Source organism: Gymnogyps californianus, chromosome 2, assembly GCF_018139145.2.
Source record: "Gymnogyps californianus isolate 813 chromosome 2, ASM1813914v2, whole genome shotgun sequence".
In the NCBI taxonomy this organism is placed as follows: domain Eukaryota; kingdom Metazoa; phylum Chordata; class Aves; order Accipitriformes; family Cathartidae; genus Gymnogyps; species Gymnogyps californianus.
The window spans coordinates 19,408,846-19,435,729 of NC_059472.1; the positions used below are offsets into that span (position 1 = coordinate 19,408,846).

At 36.5% G+C, this 26,884-nt stretch overlaps 1 protein-coding gene across 3 annotated transcripts in view; it reads left to right on the forward strand.

Moving 5' to 3' along the window:
• Positions 1-24,834, forward strand: part of NUDCD1 (NudC domain containing 1) — a 51,659-nt gene extending 26,825 nt beyond the window's left edge. For all 3 annotated transcript variants that reach the window (XM_050892021.1, XM_050892018.1, XM_050892022.1), the window contains exons 6-10: positions 2,247-2,454; positions 10,093-10,237; positions 12,504-12,629; positions 17,804-17,963; positions 21,775-24,834. In XM_050892021.1, the coding sequence (XP_050747978.1) occupies positions 2,247-2,454; positions 10,093-10,237; positions 12,504-12,629; positions 17,804-17,963; positions 21,775-22,067 (932 nt within the window). In that variant the 3' untranslated portion in view covers positions 22,068-24,834. The remainder of the gene's footprint in view (positions 1-2,246; positions 2,455-10,092; positions 10,238-12,503; positions 12,630-17,803; positions 17,964-21,774) is intronic.
• Positions 24,835-26,884: the final 2,050 nt, after the last annotated feature.

Below are 26,884 nucleotides of genomic sequence, written 5' to 3' on the forward strand. Positions count from 1 at the left end.
AGCCAGTCTTCCTGGATGAGAGAGAGCAGTGTGGCACCCATTGACTCCCTCAAATAGTTGTTCATCAGAAAGCTCTCTGATGTGTAATTTGCTCTTGCCTATCTAAATTAAAAACAAAAAAACTTTTTCTTTTTAAAGAATGAGACTCCTGTAAAAAACTATCTTTTCTCTAGTGGGAAAGCAGTTCAGAAAAAAAATAAACTTCAACAAAAGGCATCCATACTTTTTTTTCTTCAAGATCAAAACAAAATTAAGTATGTAAAAACCTATTAATAAAATTGTTTTAGCTTAAATATCACTGAGCTCTGTAATATGCATGTTTACGTAGTTATATTGTATTATTTCAGATTTGATTTTTGCTTCTGAATGAGGCATTGGTTAATGAACCAATCCTAACTGAATGATACTAGCACAATCTTTGTCAATGGTGCAGAAATCTATTTGGGAAACAATACCAAAAGATCAATTTTCTGGAATGTATTAATGTTACACACTGTGATAACTGTGACATTGTACATGTAATTGTATTAAGAATAGTCTGTATATATAAATCTTGAGGCAAAGGAGTTCTTCAGTGCGCTGAGCACCATAATGCAATGTCTATGCAGTTGTCACCTGAATTAGCTAGTTCAATGTCTTAAGGATTTTAAGAGCTTGTTGAGTTGTGTGCTAGGTGTGATTAAAGAAACGCAGTAAAAAGCACTATATGGCTGTTAGCATAGCTCATTCCACACATGTACGTGCACAGATGGTGTTGCCAAAGCCCAGAAATCTCTAATGTGTGGAGTACTGCTTGCAGCAATACCTTTAGAAAACTTCTCATGGCACAAGAATCTAATGGTAGAGAAAGTACTGAAACCTGAACTCCTGGTTTAGAGGGAAGTCTAATACCTCTTTAAGAGAGAATTTGTCTTTTGCTAAACCTAGTGTAGGCTGTAACTTTAGTTGCATGGTTGTATAAAATTGCAGGTATAATAGGTACCAGATAATGAAACAAGATGTGCTAGCAATAGAACTCTAATTTTTATAGGAGTTTGCAACAATAGATAAAGAAATATTCAGGCGATTATGTTGCACATCGGTATTTTGGTTTTTAATTTGTTCTTTCATAGTCTCTTCTGCACATTTTTGACATGAGAAGGCTGTCTTGAACATGGGGGAGAGGGGAAGTCTAAGCTACTTTTTTGGTGTCATTCAGTTTTCTTATAAATTAAGACTTTTAATATCAGATACAATCTGTGTCAAAGTTTAGAATTTTGAAGGCTGTCATATCTCAGATACTAATAGTTTCTGGGAAGTATATGTATAGCACCTGTGACTGATCCATTGCAAACAGGAAACTCATGGTAACGGGCAACAGTGTAAGAGTCCTTCCAGAGTCACAGTTGCTGACATGAAGCTTAGATCAACGGAATCTTGTATTGTGTTGTGACAACTTGAGAGCTTCCAAAAAGTCTATCCATACTTTACTTTTCCTCTAAATAGGAAGGTAACATGTACGAGATTGCTCCTTAGAAAATGAATGCGTCTGTATTTGTGTTTTCTGTGACCAACTGTGAACTACCCAGTCATGCTGTCATAGCCTTCCTTTTGTATAAACGTTTCTCTTAAAAGGCCATTTCTTGTAGCAGTTTAATAATCAAGATAGACATCAGGCAGATTCTAGACCCAGGAGCAAAAGTCAATCATATTACCTCTGGGCAGGCAGTTTTATTTCATCTCCATCAGCTGAGGTAGATGAAGACTACTTGGTCTTCTAAAATCATTTCTGTTGAATTGTCAGCGTAGCTTCTGGCAGCATAGATAAGAAAAAAATGTTCACATCTCTGAATGGCATATACTTCTGAGCATGCAGTAGCTTGTCAGTACCACTGCACCTGATGTCTCTTCAACCAAATTATTAGTCATTAATGTTTCGGTGTATTTAAGTACATTTTGGTTATCAATTTTGTAATGCTACAATAAACTTAGAGTAATAGTTAATGCCCATTGTATAACTCTATCAGTATATTTGAGTATAGACATGAATATAAATTGCGCTGCAGACGAGGGACATGAACTTGATTGCTAAAAAAATATTTCTCCATTTTATAATCAGAACATATTTTATGTAAGTTGTTCAGAGTAAAAGTTAATTGCCACTCTTCCACAAACTTCTATTCCATATCTCCCAGCATTGTATGCTGTGGAATCCAGGACAGCATTTGTAATCTAGTTTGTATTTTTCTGCATGTTTCCAATTGTAGACCCTCTCTATTACTGGCAGCAGACTGAAGATGATGTGACAATAACAGTTCACATTCCTCAAGACATCACTAAGGATGACATAAAAGTACGCTTTTCCCCTGATAACATATGTGTTACACTGAAAGATCAGCCTCCTTTGATGGAAGGAAAACTCTATTCATCTGTGGACCATGAAAGCTGCACGTGGATAATTAGAGAGAACAAAAGGTGTTGTATATGGTTTTTAATTTTCCTGTTGATAGAAATTGATTTCAAAGTGTATATTGTATCTCTGACTTCTGGCCCCTCTGGGAATGGACTCATTTAATGCTACACCTTGCATCCCTCCTTACAAGAATCTATCTCCTCTGCTGAAAATAGTTCACTGGCTTTTGCAATGCTGTCTCACAATACTGTTTCTTTAGCTAATTGTGAAAGTAATCCCCTCCTCTTACAGTTTCTTGCTTATAAGCTACATGACCAGCTATTTTCTATGACAATGTAGAACAGCCTTTCCAAAATAATAAATTCTTTTATTTCAGGAAAAAGGCATTATATATAACTGTCTGTACTGACAGCTATACCTGTATCAGACCAGGAAATTACAGAGTTTCTACTACTGAGCTGTGAACCAGAGTTCTTTGCAACATTAGGGATACATTGATGCTCATAATGTTAACCCTCTCACACTATTTTCACATGCTTTGCCTCTGTTTATTGGCAGCCAGAGTTAATGTCATGTTCTAATGTTGTCAGTTGCCTTTCTAAAACAATATTTGGTGATGTGAGCTACTGGAGATTAACCCATGCATGTCTGTGTGACTACCTGTCTGTATGACTACCTGTTTTTTTTTATTCTCTTTGAGAATAATCTTGTCCATTCACTTCTAGTTGATCACAGTGGAAAAGTGAATAGGCAAACTGTTAAATGATTTTCATAAAGACAGTGTATCACATAGTTATGAAACTTTGGTGATAAATGCAGTAAGTAAATTTGGTAATATTTTGAAGTACTAAAGAAAACCTTTATTTTTTCCAAATAGCCAGGGAAAAAATAAAACCAACCAACCATCAGAATGTTAAACATAGCTTTGTAAGCAGAGTAAACTTAATTGGTTCAACAATTTTTTTTTTCCCATTAAATTTTAGGATTGATTAGCCTGAATTTACCCTGTTGTTTGTGTTAATAATTTCTCTTCTACTTTGGCTTTCCACAAACAGAAGCTTTTTTGGTAATAATGTAACAGAAATTCTTCAGGTTTGACTTATAAATTCCTTATTATATTTTCCTAATCCATTGTACATTATATACGTGATATAAAATTAATTTGTGTGAACTTAACATGCTGTAGACCTCAAATAGAAATGTTCATAGTTTTATTTGAGAAGTAAATTTTAGTTATCTCTTTCTTTCTGAAAAAAACCCATGAAAGAATGGAGAGGAAAAAAAAATTCAGAGCTCCCTAAACCATAGTCAAATTTACTTTTTTTTAATTTCAAAACCTGTTAGTTCTAGAATTTGTTTTAGAGGTTTTTGTGGATGCAAATTGTCTACAATATTTGCATGTGCATCTAAAAATGCTTCATATCTGGAAGGTGACATAAGTATTCAGATTTACTGCCACATGTGTTTCTGCAAATGTAAAAGGGAGTGTGAAATCCCTATATATTTGGAAATGTAGCCTTCTGAGTTTTCTGTTTGAGACTTGAAGCTAAAAGCTTGTGTTATAAGCCACTTTCTTTGTTGCAGTTAACAGGTGCAGTGAACACTTATATGCACCATTTTGTCCTACCTTGTAGGACATGAACCGAGAGTGCTGTTGAATGCTAAAATACTGCTAAACACACTCCTCTTGATCCTTCCACTTACAGGAGGCATTGAAAGTCTTTGTTCATCTTTTGCAGTTGTACTTCCCCTTGTGCTACCTGGTCAGAACAGCTAGAACTGAAGCACCATCTAAATGGTTCAAAGTGAGACTTAAGTCGTGATGAATGAAATGCAGTATGTGCATTACGAAAAACAAGTAGTTGATCCACACTTCAATGATCTTTTTGTTCTTTGTACCCTAAGCCTGTATTACCTGTAAAAGTACCTTGGAATTTTTATAGCTTCTCTTGTCAGTTGCACTGGTGGGTTTCTGTTTGTCTGCCTGAGGGAGGTGGATTTGAAAGTCTGGAACAGACTAAACATTTTCTGCTCTAAGAGCTTTGTGATCATACTTCTGAACTTTGAAAAGTTCATACATTTTGCAGTCTGTAACTCAGCGCATTGTTTATTTAACCTAGGGGTATGTTTCATTATTTGGAAGTCTCATATTAGTCTCTTGAATGTTCAAGTAGGGATTTGTGCATAAGTCCACAGCTATCAGATATTGGTATGTATAGTCTTATTGCAAGATAGAGTTGTCCAGGTTCTTCAAGTATTCTCTTGTTGATACTGTAAATTCAGTCACAAAAGAACAACCCTCTAAGACTTAGTTTGAAGTTTTAGAAGGCAGGCATTCTTTATTACAGCGCTAGATGCACAGGGCATCGCTCCACCTAACGTGCATACCTGGTTAACACACAGTAAAGCATTTTATACCTTCTGAGCAACAGTTATCAGTATTTTTACAGTTTCGCTTGGTTACTCTCGTTCCTATTGGTTCTCGCAAGCCTCATCTCCACTTAAAGTTGCAGCGTCCTCAATGAGTGATCCGCATGCACAGTTGACTCTTCAGGTGGTCTTTGGGGGTCCTCTGGTGGTCTTTGATAGTCTTCCTCATGATGTCCTTTGGTTGAACTCTGCTTCTGCACAGGCTCAGTGAACTTCTGCATACTTTGCATTTCTTGCGAATACCCCAAACTGATAAAGACCTGCTGAAGCCTACCTAGTTTCTAATTACAAGGACATCCTGACCATATATCCTTCCTCTTATCTGCTGAATAGGACAATGCATGCCTAATTTGGTAGCCTAATATTTAGCAGACAACACTTAATCACTAAATAGAGTTTTACTATGGTATCATTGTAATATCTGTGGATCTAGGCACCCAAATATTTCTTCACTACAGGTAAAGTATTCTAACCAGTGCTGGCCATCTATACGTTTGGTAGTTATTGTAGCCTTAGTTAATATCACAGCTATTAGCATTAATGCGTAATCACAAAAGGAGTTCAGAGTAGTAGGAGTGTCTGTACTTAAATAAGAACGAACTTAAATCAGTTGTTTTTTCAGTGTCTGTTACAGTATTAAATTTGTGAGGTTTCTTTTTTTTTTTTTTTTTTCTTCCTTAAACTTGTTAGAGGCCATATTTGCAGTTGTGGGCTACAGGATGAAAAGTTAATCTTTTTTAGCTGGCTACCTCTGGTACTCCTTTTAAGATTTGGATATAGAAGGTATTTATGCTGGTTTGTTCACTTCAACCAAAATAAGACTGTGAGCTGCAGCTGTTAGGTGCTGCTCTGTCAGAGTCCAATACTCTCTGACCAGGTTCTTTTAGATATTCCACACATGGAGGGTGTAATGATCAAATTTACTTATTTGAAGACAGTTGATGTTACATGAGATTTCTGATTTAGCAGAGTGGTACAAAAAACACTGAAAACTCGATACAAATACAGTTAGCAAAATATAGCATTTGCAATACACAGTTTAGTCACAATACCAACGTGATTCCCATTACCAGTCTCTATAATATGCTCACTGTCACAAGGCTAGGCATCCTCACTTGCTGGGAAGGAATACGTGGGTTGAAGCCAGCTCCAGCCCATTGCTCTCTTCCAAATTCTTTTGTTAGTTGTCTAGTTTTTATACTCTGCCTGGGCTGAGCCATGTATTCACTTCCCGCCCTGCCCTCCCCCTCCCCCCTGGGTCTGGCTAACTCAGGGAGATACTCACACTCTTTTAGTGATGTCCAGGAGAAACATTTACACCACCAGTTGATCCACTCAACTGTTATTGATAGCTGGTTATCTAAAAAACTGCCACCCTTTGTGTTGAGGTAAGGTCAGCTTTTCCCTGAGCTTCATGGGCACATGCCCTTGCCCATCTCCACCATCAATCTTCTGTTGTAGGGATTTGTTCAGTGAGTCATGTTCCACCCCTAGGGGTTTAGTCTGTCACAAGCTCTGTGACATGTAACACTGGTTGCAGACTGAAAGCACCTTGTGTTGATCATTCTGTAAATGCAGAACCATAGGCTGAGTCCTGAACCCAAGAAATTATTTAAACATAAGATAAGTGTGGGGAAAAAGGATACAGGCTGATGAGGGAGGGGGAAGGCAAGGAAATGAGTCAATAAGTAAAACTGTGTTTCAGGTTTCATTGTTCAAATATGGTTCATGATGGAATTTGTCTTGGATCTTCCAACAAGTATAAGAAAAGCAACAAGGTCTGTCAGTATATCATACGTATTTGGACATTTACTGCTTTTGCTCTCTCCTAGGATAAAGTAATGAGCAACTATTTCTTGAAACAAGCAGGTTTGGTTAAATGGTTGCTTAAAGTGTAATTTCCGTATATGGTGTCATCATGTGAAAAAATATAAGAAGAAAGGAGTGGTTTCTGTGGAAATAGAGGTATTTCCTTTAAATAAGATAAAAATCAATTTTTCTCACTGGGAATGTTTTGCAAATACTCTGTGATAAAGGACGTAAAATTAGCAAAATATAAACTTGCCTATATCACTAAGCATATTTGTCTTTTATCCAAATTAAAACCAAATCCAAAACATAGCATCACACAAGCTACTATGAGGAAAATTAACTCTATCCCAGCCAAAGCCGGTACAGGAGTACAACAAAAATACTTAAATCTATTTACTAGATTTAAGGATCAAGAATTTCTTTGGTTAAGAAAAACTCTGCCTTAAAGTTCCTAATGTATTAATGGCAACAGTATATATCCTGGACATGGGACAGGGATGGGGGCAATGCATTAGTTGTGTCCATTTCCAAGGCATTTTGAAATGTATTCTGTTGTTCTCTGCTTGGCCTCTTATTTTCTGATACCAATCATTAATATATAATATAGTTTACTTTGAAGCAGTATGGGTTCTGAAAAATATAGAGATAAATACCAGATAATAGTATTTGCTACTTGCATTACAGTCTCTTTTGCATTTCCATAAACTGAGCTTACTAATGAAAAACTTTGAGTTCTTAGTTATTGACTTTTTTACTTTTCGAGCTTTCTTTGATTAACAGTCACCAAATACTTGCCCTGAGCAAAAATGTACAGGTGTTAAAACAAATTTCCAATAATCTAGTAGCGTACAGGCGGTTCTTGCTGTGCATCTGGCAATAAAATATGATTGTACTGTAGTTAGTGATTTCTTCTGAAGAAAAATTATCCCTTTGACCATGCGTATTTCTTGGAAATCTTGTTTTTAACTCCAGCAATTCAAGAGTCAAATTTCAGTGGTATAATGTAAAAGAATCTTTCAGTCTGTCTTACCTTTGTTTTATAATCAGTGCTCCTTTGGGGTTTTTTTCCCCCTTTTTGCTGTAGATTTATTACTGTTTTTACAGTTTAGTTATTCTGAATGCAATATATTGTAATAAAGGTAATCATACAAAAGGAAAATTGCACTTTATTTTTTACCAGGTAGAGCCTTGGAGCAGGGCAGGTGGTTTTATTGATCTCCTTCACTTTTCAGTATCTAATACCTGTTTTATGAGAGTGTATGCGCTTCAGTTTTCTGTCTCAGAGTCCCAGTTCAAGCAGTTATTTCTGCATATGTGAAGCTTACTGATATGAAAAAAAACCTGTAACTTTTTGTGTAGTTCGGATCTGTCCTTGGGTCTCCATTAGGCATTTTTGGTCCACAGAGTTTCCTGCAGAGTTTCCAATTTAGTTTCCTCTGAGAGGTTTTGAGATGCACAAACTTTAATCCTATAAACCTGAACTAGCATGCAGTAAGTGGGGAGAATACAGATTTATTTCAATGGCACAGTAAGGTTCCCAACCGTAACGTTATGGAAAATATGGCCATCTAAGGAGGGATTTTGAGAAGACTCAGTGAAAAATAGACTTTGTATTAACCATAGCTTTCTGACACCATGAAGTCTGAGTTTCAAGTAGAAAAAAGGAAAAAAAAGTCATTACAGTTTCAAATTACAACTTGTAAATACATACATTTTCACTACCATTCTCCAAGTGTGGAAATTGGGGAGCAGAGTGTTACATGTTTGAGATATTGTATCTTATGATAGTTTTGCTTATTGCTTTGTATGTAATACATATGGCAGTAGTTATTTTTGCTATTACAATAGTTTAAAATACAAAGTGAAAAAAGGTATGGTAGAGAGAATACTGACTTCTGTGTGCTTGGACAAGCTTGATGTCAATATTTTTCATTAATGCATTGTTCGAACTCCTGTGTGAAGTATACAGGTGTATATACCTTGTGAGATTTGGTTATAATAAGAAAACTAGCGTGACATTTTCTGCAAGACATTCCCAGTTAAAGTTTTTTTTCAATTTCTTTTGATAGTCATATGGTTTAGTTTTAAGTAGTCCTGCAAGGAGCAGGGAGTTGTACTCAATGATCCTTATGGGTCCCTTCCAACTTGAGATATTCTAAGATTCTGTGATTCTATGATTTTCCTTTTGTTTCCCTCATCAAAAATCTTGGCTTTTTCCCAAAAGGTTAACTGTAAAAGATAGTTATTCTCCAAAAGAACTAGAGAGACTAATATTTGTATATAGATTATACTAACACTATATACTAAAATGTGACTTTTCAGTTGTTGATTATTAGATATCAGTCAAAAATAACTCAGCTGAGTAACTCAAATTTTTTATTACTCAGTCAAGTGAGCAATATTGCATGAATTTCAGGCTTCTGTTTTAATGGGAAATAGTAATTACACATTTCAATGTAATAAGTTGCGCTCGGTTCTTAATGTTGGTACTGCAGTACCACTTTAAATCTGTTGATTAAAAGTCTAAAACTTGCTCCAAATATCTTCAGTAAAAGTATGCTATTTCTAATACCAATGTAATTGCTTCAGAAACTGATTCAGAGTTCACAGAGTAGTTATTGCTATGATGCAGTAGTTAGTAACTTAGAAGGTTTTCCAGTTCTGTCAGGTAAAAGACTGTTGTTGTAGACCCTATAAGTATATCTAAAAAGTGAATATAATAAAACTAACTCTCATTTTATTGTTATATCCATGTGTTGGCCTAAAACAGTAATTAAATGGAATTACTGTGTTGGTGCATCAGGCTAAGTCTTTTGTTTTCTATTTATTTATTTAGTTATTCCTAATGGTTATATCAGGTTCTCTTAAGTTTGTTGTGTTTTGTTTTTTTTTTTTTTTTTACAGGTTACAGAAATCGTATATCTTCTGAGATACGATTTTAGATACACAATGTAGATAATTAACTGTTGCAGTATTTCTGAGGTCTGTAAAATACTAATATTTTTGTCCTAGATGTTATATAAAGGTAGTGCACACATAAGTAGCCCTATTAAGTACTTCTTAGGTTTCAAATAAACCTCTGTAGTAAAATTCTGTCACTCTTTGAATAGATTTCTTTACAGGTGATCTCCTATGGTATTTAAAATATTTTAATAAGACCGCATCAGGGGAAACTGCATTTACACTGAAAACTCAGAGGACACTTACATGAATACATTCACTTTGTTCTTAGGCTTTTAGAAATCACATGTCCTTGGTCTGTTTTTCTTTAGAATATTTTCCATTAGAATAGTTTATTTTATAAATTGAATGCTAATGGTTTCTGTTATGTGTTTTCCATTATTAATTCAGTTTGGAGAGGAGAAGTGCTCAAATCTACATTTAGAGCTTTTTGACTAATCTGAGAAATGGATGCAGTGTTTTCATGTACTACTCTTTGTCTTCTATTTGCATTTTAGTTTGGAAATTTCTCTAATTAAGAAAAATGAGGGACCCCGGTGGTCAGAGCTAATAGTTGGTGACACAAGAGGGGAATTCATTATGGACTCTTCCCAATGCTCTGAAATAACTGAAAGCCTGATGCATCTTACCTCTGAAGTAATGGTAAGGAGTTGAAAATAAAACATTTTAAATTCTTGTATGTTTGCATGTTGTCTTTTCTTGATATCCTAATTTGCACTTCGTTGACACAGCTCATCAGTTCATTTACTATTCAGAATCGTAACTGCATCATTTTTAACTGAAACTGTTAACAAACTAATGGCACTAGAGTTGTGAATATACTTTGAACAGTAATATCGTCTTCATGGGGGACTGAATTCAGCTTACATGATAGCGTCTGTGCACCAAAACAGAAGTCTGATCTAACATTGAAAATAAATTTTGTTCCCACTACTTATGATGTGGCAGTTTTTTTTAAAGCAGTTGATTTAAGTAATTTTGAAGGATATCTGTTTCTTGTTTATCAGTAGGTTAGCAACACTTTTATGCTGTCTTCCTAGGGATATTGTACTTGACTTATAGACTGTGAGTGTAAATGACATTTTTAAAAGGAAAATTTAGGAAAGCATAAGCATGACTCATGAACTTTTGGCATTATTGTTATATAGGGAGTCCACTTAAAACAAAATGAAATGTAATTTTTAACTGCTGTTTGCTTGATACTGCCCCTTTTGGTTTAATTAGAAAATGGCATCTCATCTAAAACTTGTGAAGTGTGACTCCTTATGGGTCTTGATATTTTAGTTTTGGATTATTACTTTTTTTTAATAAGGCTGAAAAGTGTTCTTAAAATAAATTCTGTTTAGTGCTGTAAATGGATTTCTTTCCTCTCTCCCTCACTATTTGTCGGCAAGATATTGTAGTACATCTTTTAACTATAGATTTATTGGGAACTTCAAATTTCTTTTCTTTTGTAACTCATAGTGAGCTTAAAGTGATGAGATTTTTTTTTTTTTTTTGGTAACAAGTTTTCAGCTTGTGTGCAATAATGATCATGTAAAAAAAAAATCTTTCCTTAGGTAACTGTTCATTTAAATAAATGTTACATATTTTGTTATACTGCAACTTTAGCTACACATGTATAATAAAGGCATGGATTCTTTTTGGTCATCTCAATTGCTTATGGTAATGATGTTTACCTGGAAGGTTTTTTTAAAAGCCACTCGATGAAACAGTAAACCAAAGGCCATCAAGAAAGCTTGACAGAGGAGAGGTGAACCCCAAAGTCTAGCCTCTAAAGAGACAGATACCCTGTTTTAAGTCTTGTGCATTAGCCTGCAGTATATGACACTTAATTTTCCTGATTTCTGTCATTTAAGGATGTTTCTTTGTTATGTCTTCATGTTTGTTTTCTTTGAACTTAAATTGTCTTAGCAATTAAAAAAAAATTTGTGCTGATCTTCACATTGTGGAGTGAACCAAAATAAAAGTTCTTAATAATCAGCTGAAATGGATGAAGAAATGAGCACAGGAACTCAAGAACTCCTCCCTGTCAGAAGAATTAAGCCAGTGCCCTGTTTAATCTTTCCTTACACATTCTGTTTGGCCTCAGCTTTCAGCTTATATTAGTTGTCAAGATGGTGTCCTTTTTGTGCAAAAAGCAACATTAATTCATACTTAATGAGGAAGTGTGTATTTTTGCCTTCTGTTAAATAAATGTACCTTTTTTTTATCATGAAATTAGTTCTTTAAATATATCACAAAGGTAACATAGCTTGGTTGTTTTGAAAATTATCCAAGGAAGATGTCATTAGCAGAAGTAAGCTGTTTCTGTATGCAGTAGTGTTATATCTTGCTCTTGAATTAGTAGTAAAAGTGATGGCTTTTCCTTTCTTTGAATTGTGGGATGTGAAAAAATAATGTGCTTTTTTCTCATTTTGAGTGCATTGAAAAATATGCATAACAACATTATTAATTTTAATTATTAGCAAAGCTAAAAGGAGGCATGTAGTTAGAGCTACTTACAAAATGAATTAATCCATTTTTTTAATAGCATTTCCGATGGCAATCTGAAAGAAGCTTACACTGATGTAAATTGACTAAACCTGCATAGATTTTCAGGATTGTATACTTTTGCTACTTACAGAAGGGAATTTCTTGTCCATGTTTTAGTGGCTTATGTACCTTTCCTTAAACTGAAATGGATTTTGTTGTACCTACCACTCATGCACAACAGAAACTCTCCACAACAGAAATGGTTCTATTCATTTTCAGTAAGTACATAATAGTTTGATCTTTAAGTATGTCAGGATATGCAAATGACTCTTCCTGTTCTATTGAACTTTTTTTGTTATGAAAAGGGATTTATGTATGTATAGATATTCAGTAGCTCAGATTTTCACTGTAGTTCATTGTCTTTTTATTTCAGAATCCAAACCCTGAAAAGGAAAACCCACCTTGTAATGCTCAAGAATTAGAAGAATGTGATGCTTTTCTTGAAGATAGCGCAAGCTTGTGCAGATTTGATGGTGATACCTTGAAAGCCACTCATGTAGTAAGTGCTGCAAATTATTACAGAAATATTTTAAAACATTTTTTTATGATATGCAAGTTGAATTCTATTATCAGAACAAAAATGTGTGCAAACTCTTGAAACCACATAAATTTCTTCCGTAATGTAAAATCACGGTAGCAACAGAAATTATCAACCAATATGTGTTCTTCAATGTAATTTTAATGTAAAAACAAGGCTCCTTTTATTCTGATTTTTAAAAAAAAAAGTGTATATATACACTTTCACAAGTGAGCCATTTGAAAAGGCAAAGTTATGCCAGAATAATTATAAGAAAGGGGTCTTTTTCAGTGGCATAAAATTCTTCTAGATTCCTTAGCTTGCATTTTTCTCAGTAACTTTTCAGAAAGCCTGGTAGAAAGTTGACCCTTTTTACTAAGGAGCTGGAGCATAGATCACTTTATGATACTTGTTTGTCAATCACACTGGAAATAACAGATTGTAAGCAAAATGCTTCAATAGGAGGCTTGATCTGGGTTGTAAGCAACCTTGACTAACAGTAAGTTAGGACTTGATCTGGTCCATTGGCTAAAGCGGGAAACAAAATAATTATATGAAAGTGTCACAGATTAAGTTGTCATCTTGGGTTTTTTTGGGGTTTGGAATTTTTTTCAAGATGTCTCTACTAAGTTTGTAACAAACATTGGTGTTGCACCTCATCAGTACCTTGTGTCATGCAAAGTACATATAGGATAACCTAGTTTGTACAGAAAATGTCATATTTACAGGATAAAATTTTGAATCAGTTCATAATCTCCTGTTTCCTCATAAAAGCTCTAGAAGAAGTCTTAAGTCTGTCTCTTACAGATCTTGGTTTGTTCTTTTTTTAAAAAAAAAAATTATCTATATCTTTTTTCCTTTGGCAGTACAGATACATATGTATATGTCTCTGTGTGTGTATATATATATCTATATATATGCCTGTATATGAATCTGTGCTGCCAAAGAAAAAAAGATTAATTTTAAAGGCTAGCATGCTCCACTAAGAAAGTAGTCTGTTTTGTGGATACAGTGTGATAGGTAACATTTGTCAGAAGATAAAATCTGTAATTGGTAGGAGGACATTTTATAGCAACTCAGTTCAAGTGGATTTTAGCTGTTCAGCGATGCATGGTAAGAGAACAAGAGACAGCAGGCATAAGTAGAAACAAGAGGTTCAAAGTGGATGGAAGGAGAAACTTTTACACCACGATTGTAGCATGGATTGGGTTGCCAGTGAGGCTGTGCAGCCTCTGTCCTTGAGGTTTTCAAGACCAGACTGGACAAAGTTCTGAATAACTTAGACTAAACTACTGCTTCTTGCCCTGAAGGGTAAGAAGTTTGTGTCGCAGAGACATTTCACAGACCAGGAGGAACATGGTATTATGGGATCAAGAAAGGCAGATATGACATATACTGCTTTCTAGCAGGCAGCGAGACGTTGTGGAGCAAGTTTGAACTCCAGGGTGTTTGTAAAGAGCTCTTAAAAATGGGTGGCATAAAGGTAATCCAAAGGCTAATGTGTTTAAAGCATTAATTAACTCTGTCCCAGCCAAAACCAGGCCTGGGACATCCCATTACTTAGCAAAATTGGTGATTTCAAAGCTACTTCTGTGCTAATGTTGGGATTTTACTGTGGTGTCATAAACGTTTTTGCAGTTTTTTGATTCTCTATGAAACTACTTTCTCAGTTCAAAGAAGTTTCATAAGAGTTGATTCCTCAGAGTCCATCGCTCCCACTTAGCTAAAGGACTGATGCATAGTGAAGTGAGCTGTGGATGAGAAGAGTGCTCTGTTATCCATCTCAAAGATGCTTAACTTCTGTCAGTTGAGATACAACAATAAGAAAGAGGAGACACCTATACATGGTGCCTCAGCTTGTAGAGCTGTATTGGGTGTTCATGCCCAGGTGTTGGCAGCAGGGGGGCTGCAGGGGTGGCCTCTGCAAGAAGAGGCTGGGGTTGCCCTGTGCCAGACACAGCTGGTTCCAGACAGCTTCAGTGGACCCACTGTAGGACACAGCTGAACCCGTCAGGGATGCTGGTGGCCCCTCAGGGAAAACATATTTAAGAAAGGGTAAAAAATGCTGTGAAGCAGCAGTGAGAGGGACGAGTGAGAAAAATGTGAGAGAAACAGCACTGCAAACACCAAGGTCAGAGAAGGAAGGAGGGGGAGGAGGTGCTCCAGAGATTCCCCTGCAGCCCATGGAGGACCACGGTGGAGTAGATATCCATGCAGCATCCCATGGAGGACCCCACACCACAGCAGGTGGATGTGCCCTGGAGTGCAACCAGTGGAGAGCCCACATAGGAGCAGGCTCCTGGCAGGAGCTGTGGCCCATGGAGAGGAGCCCACGCAGGAGCAGGTTTTCTGGTAGGAACTGTGGCCCATGGAGGACCCATGCTGGAGCAGTCCATTCCTGAAGGACCCTACCCTGTGGAAAGGACCCACGCTGGAGCAGTTCTTGAAGAACTGCAGCCCATGGGAAGGACCCATGTTGGAGCAGTTCATCAAGGACTGTATCCCATGGGAGGGACCCCATGCTGGAGCAGGGGAACAGTGTGAGGAAGGAGTAGCAGAGAGGAAGCTTTATGGGCTGACCCCAACCCCATTTCCCATCTCCCTGCACCGCTCTGGTAGTGGGCGAGATAGAGGAGTCGGGAATGAAGGAGTGAAGTTGAGCCAGGGAAGTGTGTGGGGAAGGGTTTTTTTTAAATCTTTGTCTTTGTTTCTCATCGTCCTACTTTATTTTTAATTGGCAATAAATTAAATTAATTTTCCCCAAGTAAAGTGTATTTTGCCCTTGATGGTAGAATTGGTAAGTGATCTCCCTGTCTTTATCTTGACCCATGAGCTTTTTCATCATATCCTCTCCCGCTGTCCTGTTGAGGAGGGGGAGTGAGAGAGTGGCTGAGTGGGTGTCTGGCAGCCACCCAAAGTCAAACCCACCACAGTAACTCAGTCCATATCCAGTTTGAAAGGCAGTAGCCGCTTGGCCTGTGAGTACAGCCAAAGCTCAGGATTAGTCATAGACTGTGCTACCTCATATTCAACAAAGCAGGTAAGGATTATGGGTGGAAAGAGATTAAAAACGAGAAGAGATGACATCTACAAGGAGTTTTGGGGGAGAGAAGCTTGGGGAAATGTAATTCCAGCCTGTAGGAAGCCAAGCTCCATTTCCTTCTGGTGCTCCAGGAACAGCTTGCTTTTCTTACGTGGGAGATTAGGGAATGAAGTAGAAGCAATAACAATGACTTTTGGGGAGGTTAGCTGTCCAGCAGCAAAACAGAGGTTGCATTGATGAAAAACAGCTGAGGCTGTTTTTTCTACCAGGTTCTTCTGGTCAAATCATACTATAGCTGACTATCCATGACCCTGTAGAGTGTCATCACACCAGTGTGTCTTTATGCACAATCCCCATGATTGACTTTTTCCCAGGTGCCACTGTGAGCATGCAATAGGGGCCCATGGAGCGAGTCTTGAACTGCATGTATGAGAAGTCTCAACTTGTTCCCTTTCTCAAGTTGTTTCCCCTTCATTCTGCCTATTTTTCCTGTGCTCCTTAGAGATCTGTTCCATTCACCTCTGTTGGTGTCATCTGTCTGACCTCTGCTGACTTCTTACCTTTCTCGGATGTTAAGAAGTTTGAGGGACTAGGACTTCGCACTTTCTGTTTTGCTCAGCACATTGCACCAATATAACACCTGCCTCTTGTTTTCTGCTTTGTTCTCCTTAAGGCACCTTATTAGTGGAGCTCTTGACATTATCTTTATTAGTCTTTCTTTGCCTCTTAGTTGCTTAGAAAATTAGTAACCCTCGTTTCATGATTGTATCTGGCCCTAATGGAGACTGAGGATTATTTCACCTCTTTTGTAGTCTTAATACAACTGAAGAATTTGTATGCCTGTTGAATGGCGTAGTAATAGAAGGCTGTTTTGAAGTTGAGCCATTAGACTTGAACTTAATCAGCTGAAATAATTATATTAGTTCTGCCATAGACTGTATAACCTCAAGTAAACAGATTTCTGGGTCTCGATAGCTGTTGTTTCTGTCCACTGGATCTTATGTTAAGATTAATTTAAAGTCTTCAAGACAGAGACCCCATCCTGTGACATTTGTACAATGATAGCATAAAAGGCTTACAGTTCATAGTTATTGCCACAATACATGTACTAAAAAGAGTGCTGTGGCAACTGTTTGAGAATGATTAGTCAACAAATGTCAGCATCTGAAATGCTCATTGAGGAGTAATATATCGTACCATGTATTAGGGTGCAATCTTGCACGTTGCTGTTGCAGACATAGCTTCTGGATATAAAAAATAGTTCAAATGTATTTGTTCATCTGGTAACATGAATAGGGTAGATAAACTCTGAGTATAAACAGGAATTCCTGAGCGTTCTTTCTTGATAGACCTTAAGGGAACAGATTGCTCTTTTCTCTTTGAGCATTTGCTAGTCATAGTGCTACATTAAAAGTATTGCTAGTAACTTCCTTTAGAAGGCTTTACATAGAAAACTCAAAATATGTGTTGTTTTATTGTTTATTCTTACTATTGTTTATTCAGGTAGCAGGATATGCCTGTCTTGTCTTTCTTATGTAAATGGGCATTCCTAGTGAATAGAAGTGGTTGTTGAATGTTTTTGGTGATCTAGACATATATGATGAAGAGTGTGCTAATCTGAAATTTAGTAATTATTTGATTGTGAGTAAATAAAAAATTGTTGACATATCATAATTTTAGTATTCTAATTAATCCTTGTTCCAGTGCTTACCAACTTTTACTGCAGAGGGACAGTATTTCCTTCCCTGTTGCACTGCAGAAAACCAGTCATGATTACTTAGAGAGAATCTTTTCCTAACATCAGAAGTTGTAGGTTAGAATCCTCTATACTAGAAAACCATTTCTACACAGAATACATTCCCATTTGCTTGTGTAGTGGACATAATTTTTCCCTAAATATTATCCCAAGAAACTTAATTGCATCTGCTTGAAATGTATTAGCTACCTGTAGTGTATTGAGCTGTTGATCAGTGGGATGCAGCATAATGTATTCAAACATTTTGTTAACTAACAAAAATGAAGCTATTGATCATCTAACTTTGGCAGTATGTGTGACAGAATCTGCTATTTATGCTTTCAGTCAATATTTTGTATTTCTTTGTTTTGTTTTCAGATTAATCTTGGAAGCAACCAGTATCTTTTTTCAGCTGTTGTGGATCCCAGAGAAATGCCATGCTTCTGCCTGAGGCACGATGTTGATGCTCTTCTCTGGCAGCCCCACTCTGACCAACCAGAGAACATGTGGGAACACATTGCAACTTTTAATGCTTTAGGTAGGAAATTAACTTCTGTGCCATACTCCTCTATCTGAGACTTTTCTACCTCAATACTCTTAGTATGGCTTCTGTTGATATTTCACTTAATTAAATTTGAATTGAAAGGTACAATAATTCTGTTGATAGCAGCATGGTAGCTTAATTTTAGAAATATTAGAACATAAGAAATAAAATGTTTATGCCTTGGGAGGAAAATAAGCATTTTCAGACCATATACAGGATGCAAGCACAGTACTGCATGGTAAAAAGGAGAGTTCCTTGGATAAGTGAACTTGAGTTAAAGACTTAAAAGCACAATCACACCTTAATACACAGAAATCATTAGGGAAACAGCTGCAGTTCATTGATGACATGTCTAGGTGTATACATGCTTATGGTAAGATGTTGTAATAAGTGACCTTTAGATTTTTCCGATCTCATTGTCCCGGGTGACAAGTCTGAAGAATTGGACATGATTGTTCACTGTTTCTTTTGTTGTAAGAGCTAGGAGCATCAAATGATGCTGGTACATAGTAGGTTCAAAGGAAGCTGAAAGAAATACTTCACGTATGTGCATTTAAGCTATGGAACCCTCTGCCGCAAAACTTTGTGGACCTGGGAAGTTTTCATGAGTTTGAAAATAAAAAAAAAAAATCATCATGACAGGAAAAATCAATCAAGAGCATAACTATGCCATCTCTGGCTCAAGAAGCTCCTAACTCTTCTGAAATTACAGACTGCCAGAAAAGTAGAAAATGTGATTGTGAAGAATTGTTAGTTATTGCTGTATTCTTGCAATCAGGACTAAGAATTTGTTTTTACCCACTGTTGGAAGCAGAATCCTAAAGCTCAGAAGCAGAAAGTACTTTGAAAAATATGGATTCAAGACTAAGAATTGCCGTATCAGATCAAATAAGATGGTCCACGTAGCCCAGTATTGTACCTATCAAGTAAGAAACAGATAAATCAGTTTTCATTAAAATTAATCTGGTCCAGAATTTGCTTCTGCTGTGACAACTATAGTCTTCATGTTCTCTAAGTGTTCTCTAGACCCCTTCCTTCAGTAATGCCATGAGTGTAACAATTTATTCCCACCCTCCCCCAAATACATTTGTTTGACCACACCACTTTCAGTCTGGGTCCAAAATGAATGGGAAGATATTAGCTGTTTTATCGAGCTCACATAGGTTACCATAACACATAACTGGTTTTGTTCTGAGTTTTTGTAATTTATTTAGTTCTGTAGCATGAATCATTTTTTTAATAGCCTGTTATTTTAACTTAAGATCAAATTAAGCTGTAAGCATCTTAACAAATCCTCTAACAAAAGAGATTAATTTCATGCTTTGTTCTTTGTTTACTCATTTCAAATTTCATTATGCTGGGGAAAAAAGCGGATGATAAGGTTTAACATGGTTTTTTAAAATTACTATTAGTTTCAAGTTTCTTTGAAGTAGAATACTGACTTTGTAGTATTGTTTTAAGAATGTGTTTCTATTGTTTTGAAAATAACAGGAAGGACATTATTATATCTTTGAGCTTTTTGTACCTAAGGTGATAAAAACCAGCATTATTCCTCTACTTCTTTCTCCTTATTGTACTATCATTTTACAGTATTATACTGAGGTTTACATTTCTGTACTAATCTAGTTCACCTTTTATGTGCCAGAGGTGATATAAGTCATCAGCTTGTTTATCTACAACCAAATTTAGAAGTACTTTGCAAGAGCTAGTAGTAAAAATTAGTATTTTCTAGATTAAAAGGCTAGTTTTCCAAAACCTACAGTATTCATTATATTGCCCAAAGCAATGGTAGTAGCCCTATTTCCTTTTTCCTCTGCTTGAACTTTTAGAATTAGTTTTTAACAAACTATACAAAGATGATGATTGAAAAAATTAGTATTTTTCAGTTCAAGTCTTGGACTGAAACTTAAGGAAAGAACCAAAGCGAAACTGAAGGGACCAAGTTTTTTGTTCTATATGTCTGTCCTAATAACTTTCTGTTGAAAAAAAGCAATTGATCTTGAATAGACTTTTGGCTGCTAATGTGTAATGATTTGCTGCTGGTTGAAGGAGCAGTTGCATCATCTTGCCCATTCTTACCACAGTTTACTGAGAAAGCCGGTATCTTTCACTGACTACTCATTAGTCTTGCTATATAAATCCCCTGCTCCTAACAGGGTTGTATCTATAAACCAGAAAAACAGAGGACAGTGACATTTTTTAGATGTTTTTCAAAAAAATAAAGAGCCTACGATTTTCTTTCTGGGAAATCCCATTTAAATACAAGTCCCCTGCCTCAAAAGCTTCTTCTACCTGCAAGCCTATACTTAAATCCTGCTTTTATTGTTAGTGCCAGTGTTTAAATATATGAATTAAATTAATGAACTTACACTTGGAAAGTTTTTCTGGCTGTCCCAGTATTTCCAGTACAGCAATCATGTCAATTGATAGTCTAGCTATATATTTACTAATTGTTTTGTGGTGAAAACTGTCAAGCTGGATTTGAACAGAGATCATGTTTTGAGGACAGTAGCAAGCATTTGTAAATTTAGAAGTCTTAGGGTTAACATTTGAAAAAAACCCAAAACAACCAAAACATCCTCAAGGCATGAAAAAAAGGCACTGTTAAAGCCTGATGGTACTGTTGTGGGTTAGCCCTGGTGGACATCTGAGCACCACACAGCTGCTTGCTCTCTTCCTATTCCCCCTCACTGCCCACAGGGAGACAGGGGAGAGAACAGGAAGAGCAAGAAAGCTCATGGGTTGAGCTCTTTAGGTCAGCTGTCCTGGTTGTGTCCCTTCCCAACTTCTTGTGCACTCCCAACCTACTGGGGGGCCGGGCAGAGTTGGAAAAATAGAAAGCCATGACAATGTGCAAGCACTGCTCAGCAATAGCCAAAAAACTGTGTGGTATCAACACTGGTTTAGTCACAGATTCAAAACACAGCACCTTATGGTCTGCTGCGAAGAAAATCATCTCCATCCCAGCCAGCCCCAGTACAAGTACTTATTATCACAGCGTAGAGGTCAAAGGAAAGAGGGAGAGCCAAAAAAAGTAAACTCTAGCATGCTTGCTGTTCTCAGAGGTTCTGTCTTCCAGTGATAACCATTGTCATGCATTGTTCAATGGAAGTGAAGCAAATAAACTTTCAGAAGGGTGGTAGATCACTTTGCAAATATTGTGTCTCAAGCCTCTTCATAAAAGTGTGAAAGGAAATCGGTCTGAAATAAGCCTATTTACTAATTGAGTTCTGTAATGGAAGAGGAAAAGGAAGACTTGTCCTTCTCAGTGAATATTAACAAAGGTTACAGTGTGTTGAAAAGTAGCTCGTGTTTTTTCTCAGTCAGTTTGAAACAGAAGACAAGTTTTAAGTGTCTGTTCAAGATTAGGTAGGCTCAGAAATCTTAAATTGTAATTGTAATTACAAGCTGGGAGATGAGGGGAGAGAAGAGGGTTATTCTGCTTAGACTGCTAATATTGGGCCGAGATGTGTATCCATGCCTTATGATCCTACTGAGAAAATGGAAGACCGTGTGAGGCAGAGATGGGCTAGATGTGGGAACAGTATCTGGCCATACATACATATGCATCAAAAACGCCAGTTAGGAAGACGTACAGAAGAATTTTATATTGGTATTAAATTGGTTAATGCATACATCCAAAAACTATCGGCTTATTTAATAACAACATATATCCCTTTCTTTCTTTTTTTGTTACTAATTGCATATTATTTTTTAAGCTAAGCTTGATTTTGTCTTAGCCAGTTAAAGTGCTGTTGAAACCAATGTATTACTTATCCCTTCTACTTCTTTTTGGGCTATGCAGGTTATGTCCAAGCATCAAAGCAAGACAAGAAGTTCATGGCTTGTGCTCCAGATTACTCCTACGCTGCTCTTTGTGAGTGCTTGCGACGAGTTTTCATCTATCGTCAGCCAACTCCTCTGTCCACAGTTCTCTACAACAGGAAGGAAGGAAGACAAGTAGGACAGGTTGCTAAGCAGCTAGTAGCAACCCTGGAAGCCAATGATCCTATTTTAGGCTTTCAAGCTACAAGTGAGAGATTATTTGTTCTCACAACAAAAACCTTGTTTTTAATAAAGGTGAACTCTGGAAATTAATTATTCAGTATATTCTGCTGTAGTTTGTGTTAACAATTTGTTAAAGAACTGGCTAGGTAAATGATCTGAGAAGTTCAGTGCAATTTGCTGAAGTTTAAAAAGGAGATGTTTTACAGGGGAATCAAAATTTTTCATTAGAATTTGTCTGATAGTGAGAAAGTTTTTCAACAATGCTGGCGCTGAAGTAAGCTTTTTCAGAGCTATGGGAAAATGTCTTCTGCACTAACGACTTTCTCAAAGTAATTGTCAGAGGCTGCATTGTTTTTTCCAAATGACTGTGTTTGCCATACTTCTAAGTTCTGAGACTTCACTTCTGTTTTTAAATGCCACTGTTTACCTATGAAAGTAGTAGTCAGATAAAGAAAATAATGCCTTGAGTTACAAGTATATGATGTGCAAAGTAAAGAAGTGTGTATCATAAAGAAAAAAAAATCCCAAATTCAAGTACTATTGGCCAAAAAAATGATTTAATATTTCAATATTCAGTAGTATTGAGTGAAATGTGAATGGGATGAATGGAGTATTATGTTTCTTATACAGGTAATTAATTCAAGTGGAATAATTTCATTGTATATGCAGATTTTAGATTATTGATTTGGGACTTACTCATGCTTGCAGTGAAATCTGTTCACATTTTAAGAGACACTAGAATAGCTTTTAGTAGCTTTTTCCTGAAGCAAAGTAAGGGTCAATGTATAGCTGGTGATTACATATTGAATGGTATTAGTCAAGGTCTAGTTACACTCTCAGTTGTGTCATTTTCATTTGACATTGTACTTCATCTCTAATGACTAATTTACAATTAGAAAATGGCTAACAGAAAAAGCACCTGTATTGTAACTAGAGGTGGGAAACTCAGAAGCGCTGCTTCTGCCTCAGATACCACTGTAAATACTGTGTTATTAGTTAACCATTCTGTCTGTGATGCACAAGTCCAAATGTGGTATGTCTGCAATGTAAGAGTACACAGGCCATGAGGATGCTTCAGTTTAACAAACTGGCATGGTTAATTGTATTGAATAGTTTATTCTGAAGATTTTTGTTACTTATTTTAAATTGACATTGTCAATATAGTTAAACCAAAAAAGGGTCAGTTGTGACAGCTCCACCCTGGGTTGTGGTTTCTTTCATATTTGCTTACAGCTCCATGGCAAAGAATGCCTAATGTATTGTGTACTGGCAGGAAAACTGCTGTGATCTGTGGCACCAAACTACTGAGACAGACACAAACTACTGAGACAGACGGAAATACAAGAAGTGGCCTAATAGTTTGCATCTCTTCCAATATTATTTCAGACCTCTGTAAGAATCTATTGAGAGGAAAATAAGTGTTCCTTTTTTATGGACTAACAGTTCCTTAGTTGTGATTGTTTTGACTCTCCTGTAAATTCTCCAGACTTGTATCGGTGAAATGATTAAATAATATAGTGAGAATTTGAGAGGGAGACAAGCAGTTGTGGCTTGCAAAAAAATGTCCAAATGCAGGAGCTTCTCAAGGAACCTGATTTTCCTCCTACTTACAGCAGTATTATATTGTATATCCAATAGTGAAGAGTTTTTCCTTACTCTTACCCAGGTAAGTTAAAACAGACTTGATTTGCAAACCTTCCCTTCTCATTCTATTTTTTAAAAACTGTCTTGAAAATGCTTTTTACAAAGGCTCAGCGAAGGTATTACTGTTTCATGACTGTTTTGCATCTAAATTTTCGTTGTTGGGCAGTAATGTCAAACAAGGTGGTAGAATTCATGCAGAGGTCCTTTAGAAAAGATTTTATGTAGTTGATTACTTTGCAGCATAAAGTAAGTGCTTTGAGATTTATATGAATATTACTTAGTAACCTGTGACTTAATCATTGGGAACACAGAGTTAAGAAGATGTTGTGATACTTGGGGAATGGAGGAATGAAGGAGGAGTGAAGGATTCATAGGTAACATGCTTTTGTCACCTCAGGTCTGTTGCTGGAACCTTCAGCATAGATGAGAATTTCAGCTGTTCTTTGTCAAATTCTCCTTACTGTGGGTTAGATATCTGGAAACATACTTCTGCTGTCTCCTGCAACAGAGAAAACAAAGTCAAGTAAAATGCTTACCTCTTCAGAGGCTGTATTACAATATGTAATGACTAAAACTCATATCCTGCCCAAATGTGTGTCTGTTTCAAGGGAGTTCTTGTTTGCTCCTGGGAACAACTGAACATGGGGAAGAGGTTCATCCCTTTTTCCATGTTACTTATCTATTTGCAATCATGGTGTTCTCAGAAAGGATGTGTCAGATAGTCTCTCTCTTATTTTGCTTTCTATGAGAGTTAAGGACATTGTGTTATTTAAAAGATTTGTTGCCTTGAGGAACCTTGCATGCTGTTGCACAGCAAGCTACTATAATTAAATGCCTGCAAGCCACAGGGAGGCACTTCCTATCAGCGTTTCCATTTCTGTGTTCACTTGATTTTAAGGCTTATTTGTTTAGCGTACTAATGTAGGCTTATAGAAAGTATAGAATGTGGATATTTAAGAGGTGGTTTTCTGAGAAAGATACTTCAATTTTTCTAGGATTTTATTTCTTGAAATCTTAACATTTTAAGACACAGTATTTCCTGAGAGGTCCCAATCACAATCTGTTTACAGAATTTCTGAGAAAATATTTGGCTATTACAGACTTGCATTATTTATTTCTAATATTCTTTTTCAGTGTTTTCCTTGGCTGCGTATTTGGAATGTATCATGTATTCTTCTACAAGTTTAAATAAATGGAAAAAATGTTAAATTTATTAATAAAGGGGTTTTTAAATTATTTTAAAGGATTTCTGTTAATTTCAAATGTGCATCCTTCCTATACTACTGAAACAAAATAGAAAAATAGAAATAAGAAATACCTTAAAATAAGACTTGTTACATTAAGGAGCTTTCTGTTAGGGCAAAGTTCTGATGGGTGTCTGCGCTGCAAGGCCGCGTCTGTTGCCCAGACGTGCACTATTGCACTCCTTGTTCGTTTCTGTGAAGACCTCAGTACAGTATTTTTCGTGTCCCACATACAAATTTACGGAGGTAGTTACTGGAGGAGGTTGCTAAGTATTCAGGTGTATTCTTGTGTTAAAGTGCACATTGCATCTTCTCATCCTGTGTCTTTGTTGTGTACGAGACCCAGATGATCTGGACAAAGCCTCCTAGGTGGAAGGAGGAGAGAGATCTGCACTTCCTTCCTCTTCCCCCTACCTCAACCCAGTGGTGCTTTTTTGCAGGAGAGTGAAGGAGAAGAGGAAGGATTTAGTCTGTACATATGTCCTGTGTCAAAAAGTGGCTCTTCATTAATGAGACAGCACACCCTGTGAGAGTAACAAATAAGGTTGAAGCTTATATTTTATTTCCGTTTGCTGTGCTTTGTTTCAGTAATGGATATTATTACCACTATAACTTTTGAATTTCCTTGCCTTCTGTCAATTTGTATTTTCTGTTCTCATTATGCAGATAAGATGAACTGAAGCCTGCAGTCAATCACACATTAGCATGTAATAACAATTTTTAGTTTGGTTTAAAATTTTGTGCTGCCAGCCCTATGTGCCATTCATAACAGCTTTCTGGAAATCTGGTGAGATTTGTTTCCCCTCCTCCCCATGCAATGCATTTGCATTTGTGCTATGGCTAAAGATCAGCAAGGTCAAAAGCCAACTTAGCTGCAGTCTTTGAGGTAGAAGAACCAACTATCAACCAAGCCGTGTGGTCAAGACTATTGCAATAATTTCAAACTCAAGGTTTAGTAGTAATTTGCTTGGAGAAGTATTTGCTGGAATAATTTTTTTTTTCCTTTAAAAAAGGTTTAAGCTGCTTCTGAAAAATTACTTTCTTTTAACAAGGATGTTTACCATGATGTGGTAGCTGGGTATGATTAAAATATGATGATGGATGTAATTAACAAGTTCAGATGTAGACCTGGAAAATACTTATCTAATGCTCTAGGCAAAATATCGTTTATAAACCATTCCAGTGTGTTTTTGCAGTCTAATTAGATTGCCACTTGCAAGGAATTGTCAAGAACACCACAAGAATCTCAATTTTAAAAAATTAATCATTTTAGAGTGTCACTTTTATTATGCTATGATGAATATACATTATCCACTAGCTTTTCTTAATGTATTAGTTGCATTCTGAATGTGCAAGTGTTGTATGTGTACATACGTTTGTATTTTCATCTGCATCTATATATGCACACACATGTATGTATTCATACTGCCTTAAAGTATTGTGGAAGATGGAGTGGATTCTGGAGAGGAGAATCTTTTAACATTACTGACAGCAAAGCATAGATTCCTCATTAACCTGTTCATGAGTGAGTCTGTTGTGAAGCCAGCAGTCTGACCTTAAGTATAAATATTTTGCTGCATGCTGTAACATGGATTTACACTTGGGAATAAGCTCTTGAATGTGAAGAAATCCTGATTATTAATTCAAAGGCCCCTTGGAATCTGTATTATGGTTTTGGTTTATCTTTTTTACTGTTTTCCTGTGCATGTTGCTGTCCCACATCAAAATGCAAACACCTGTAAGTCTGGCATAAATGTGTTGTAATGTCATGATAGCTGCTTTATATGAAAACATCAGTTATGAATCCTGTGGAGTTTTTCCTCTGCTGAGGATTAAATATATGATATGCCAGTATTGCATTATACGCAAACTTAAACAGCTCAGAGGCCGAGTATTGAGCAGATGCCTCAAGTGGGAAGAAATGATGCAGGAGTAATAAGCATTTATTTTTATCAAAACAAGTGAGGTTTAGTGGGAAAAGAAATAAGATCCACTGAATTCTAATTCAGTCACTTTATC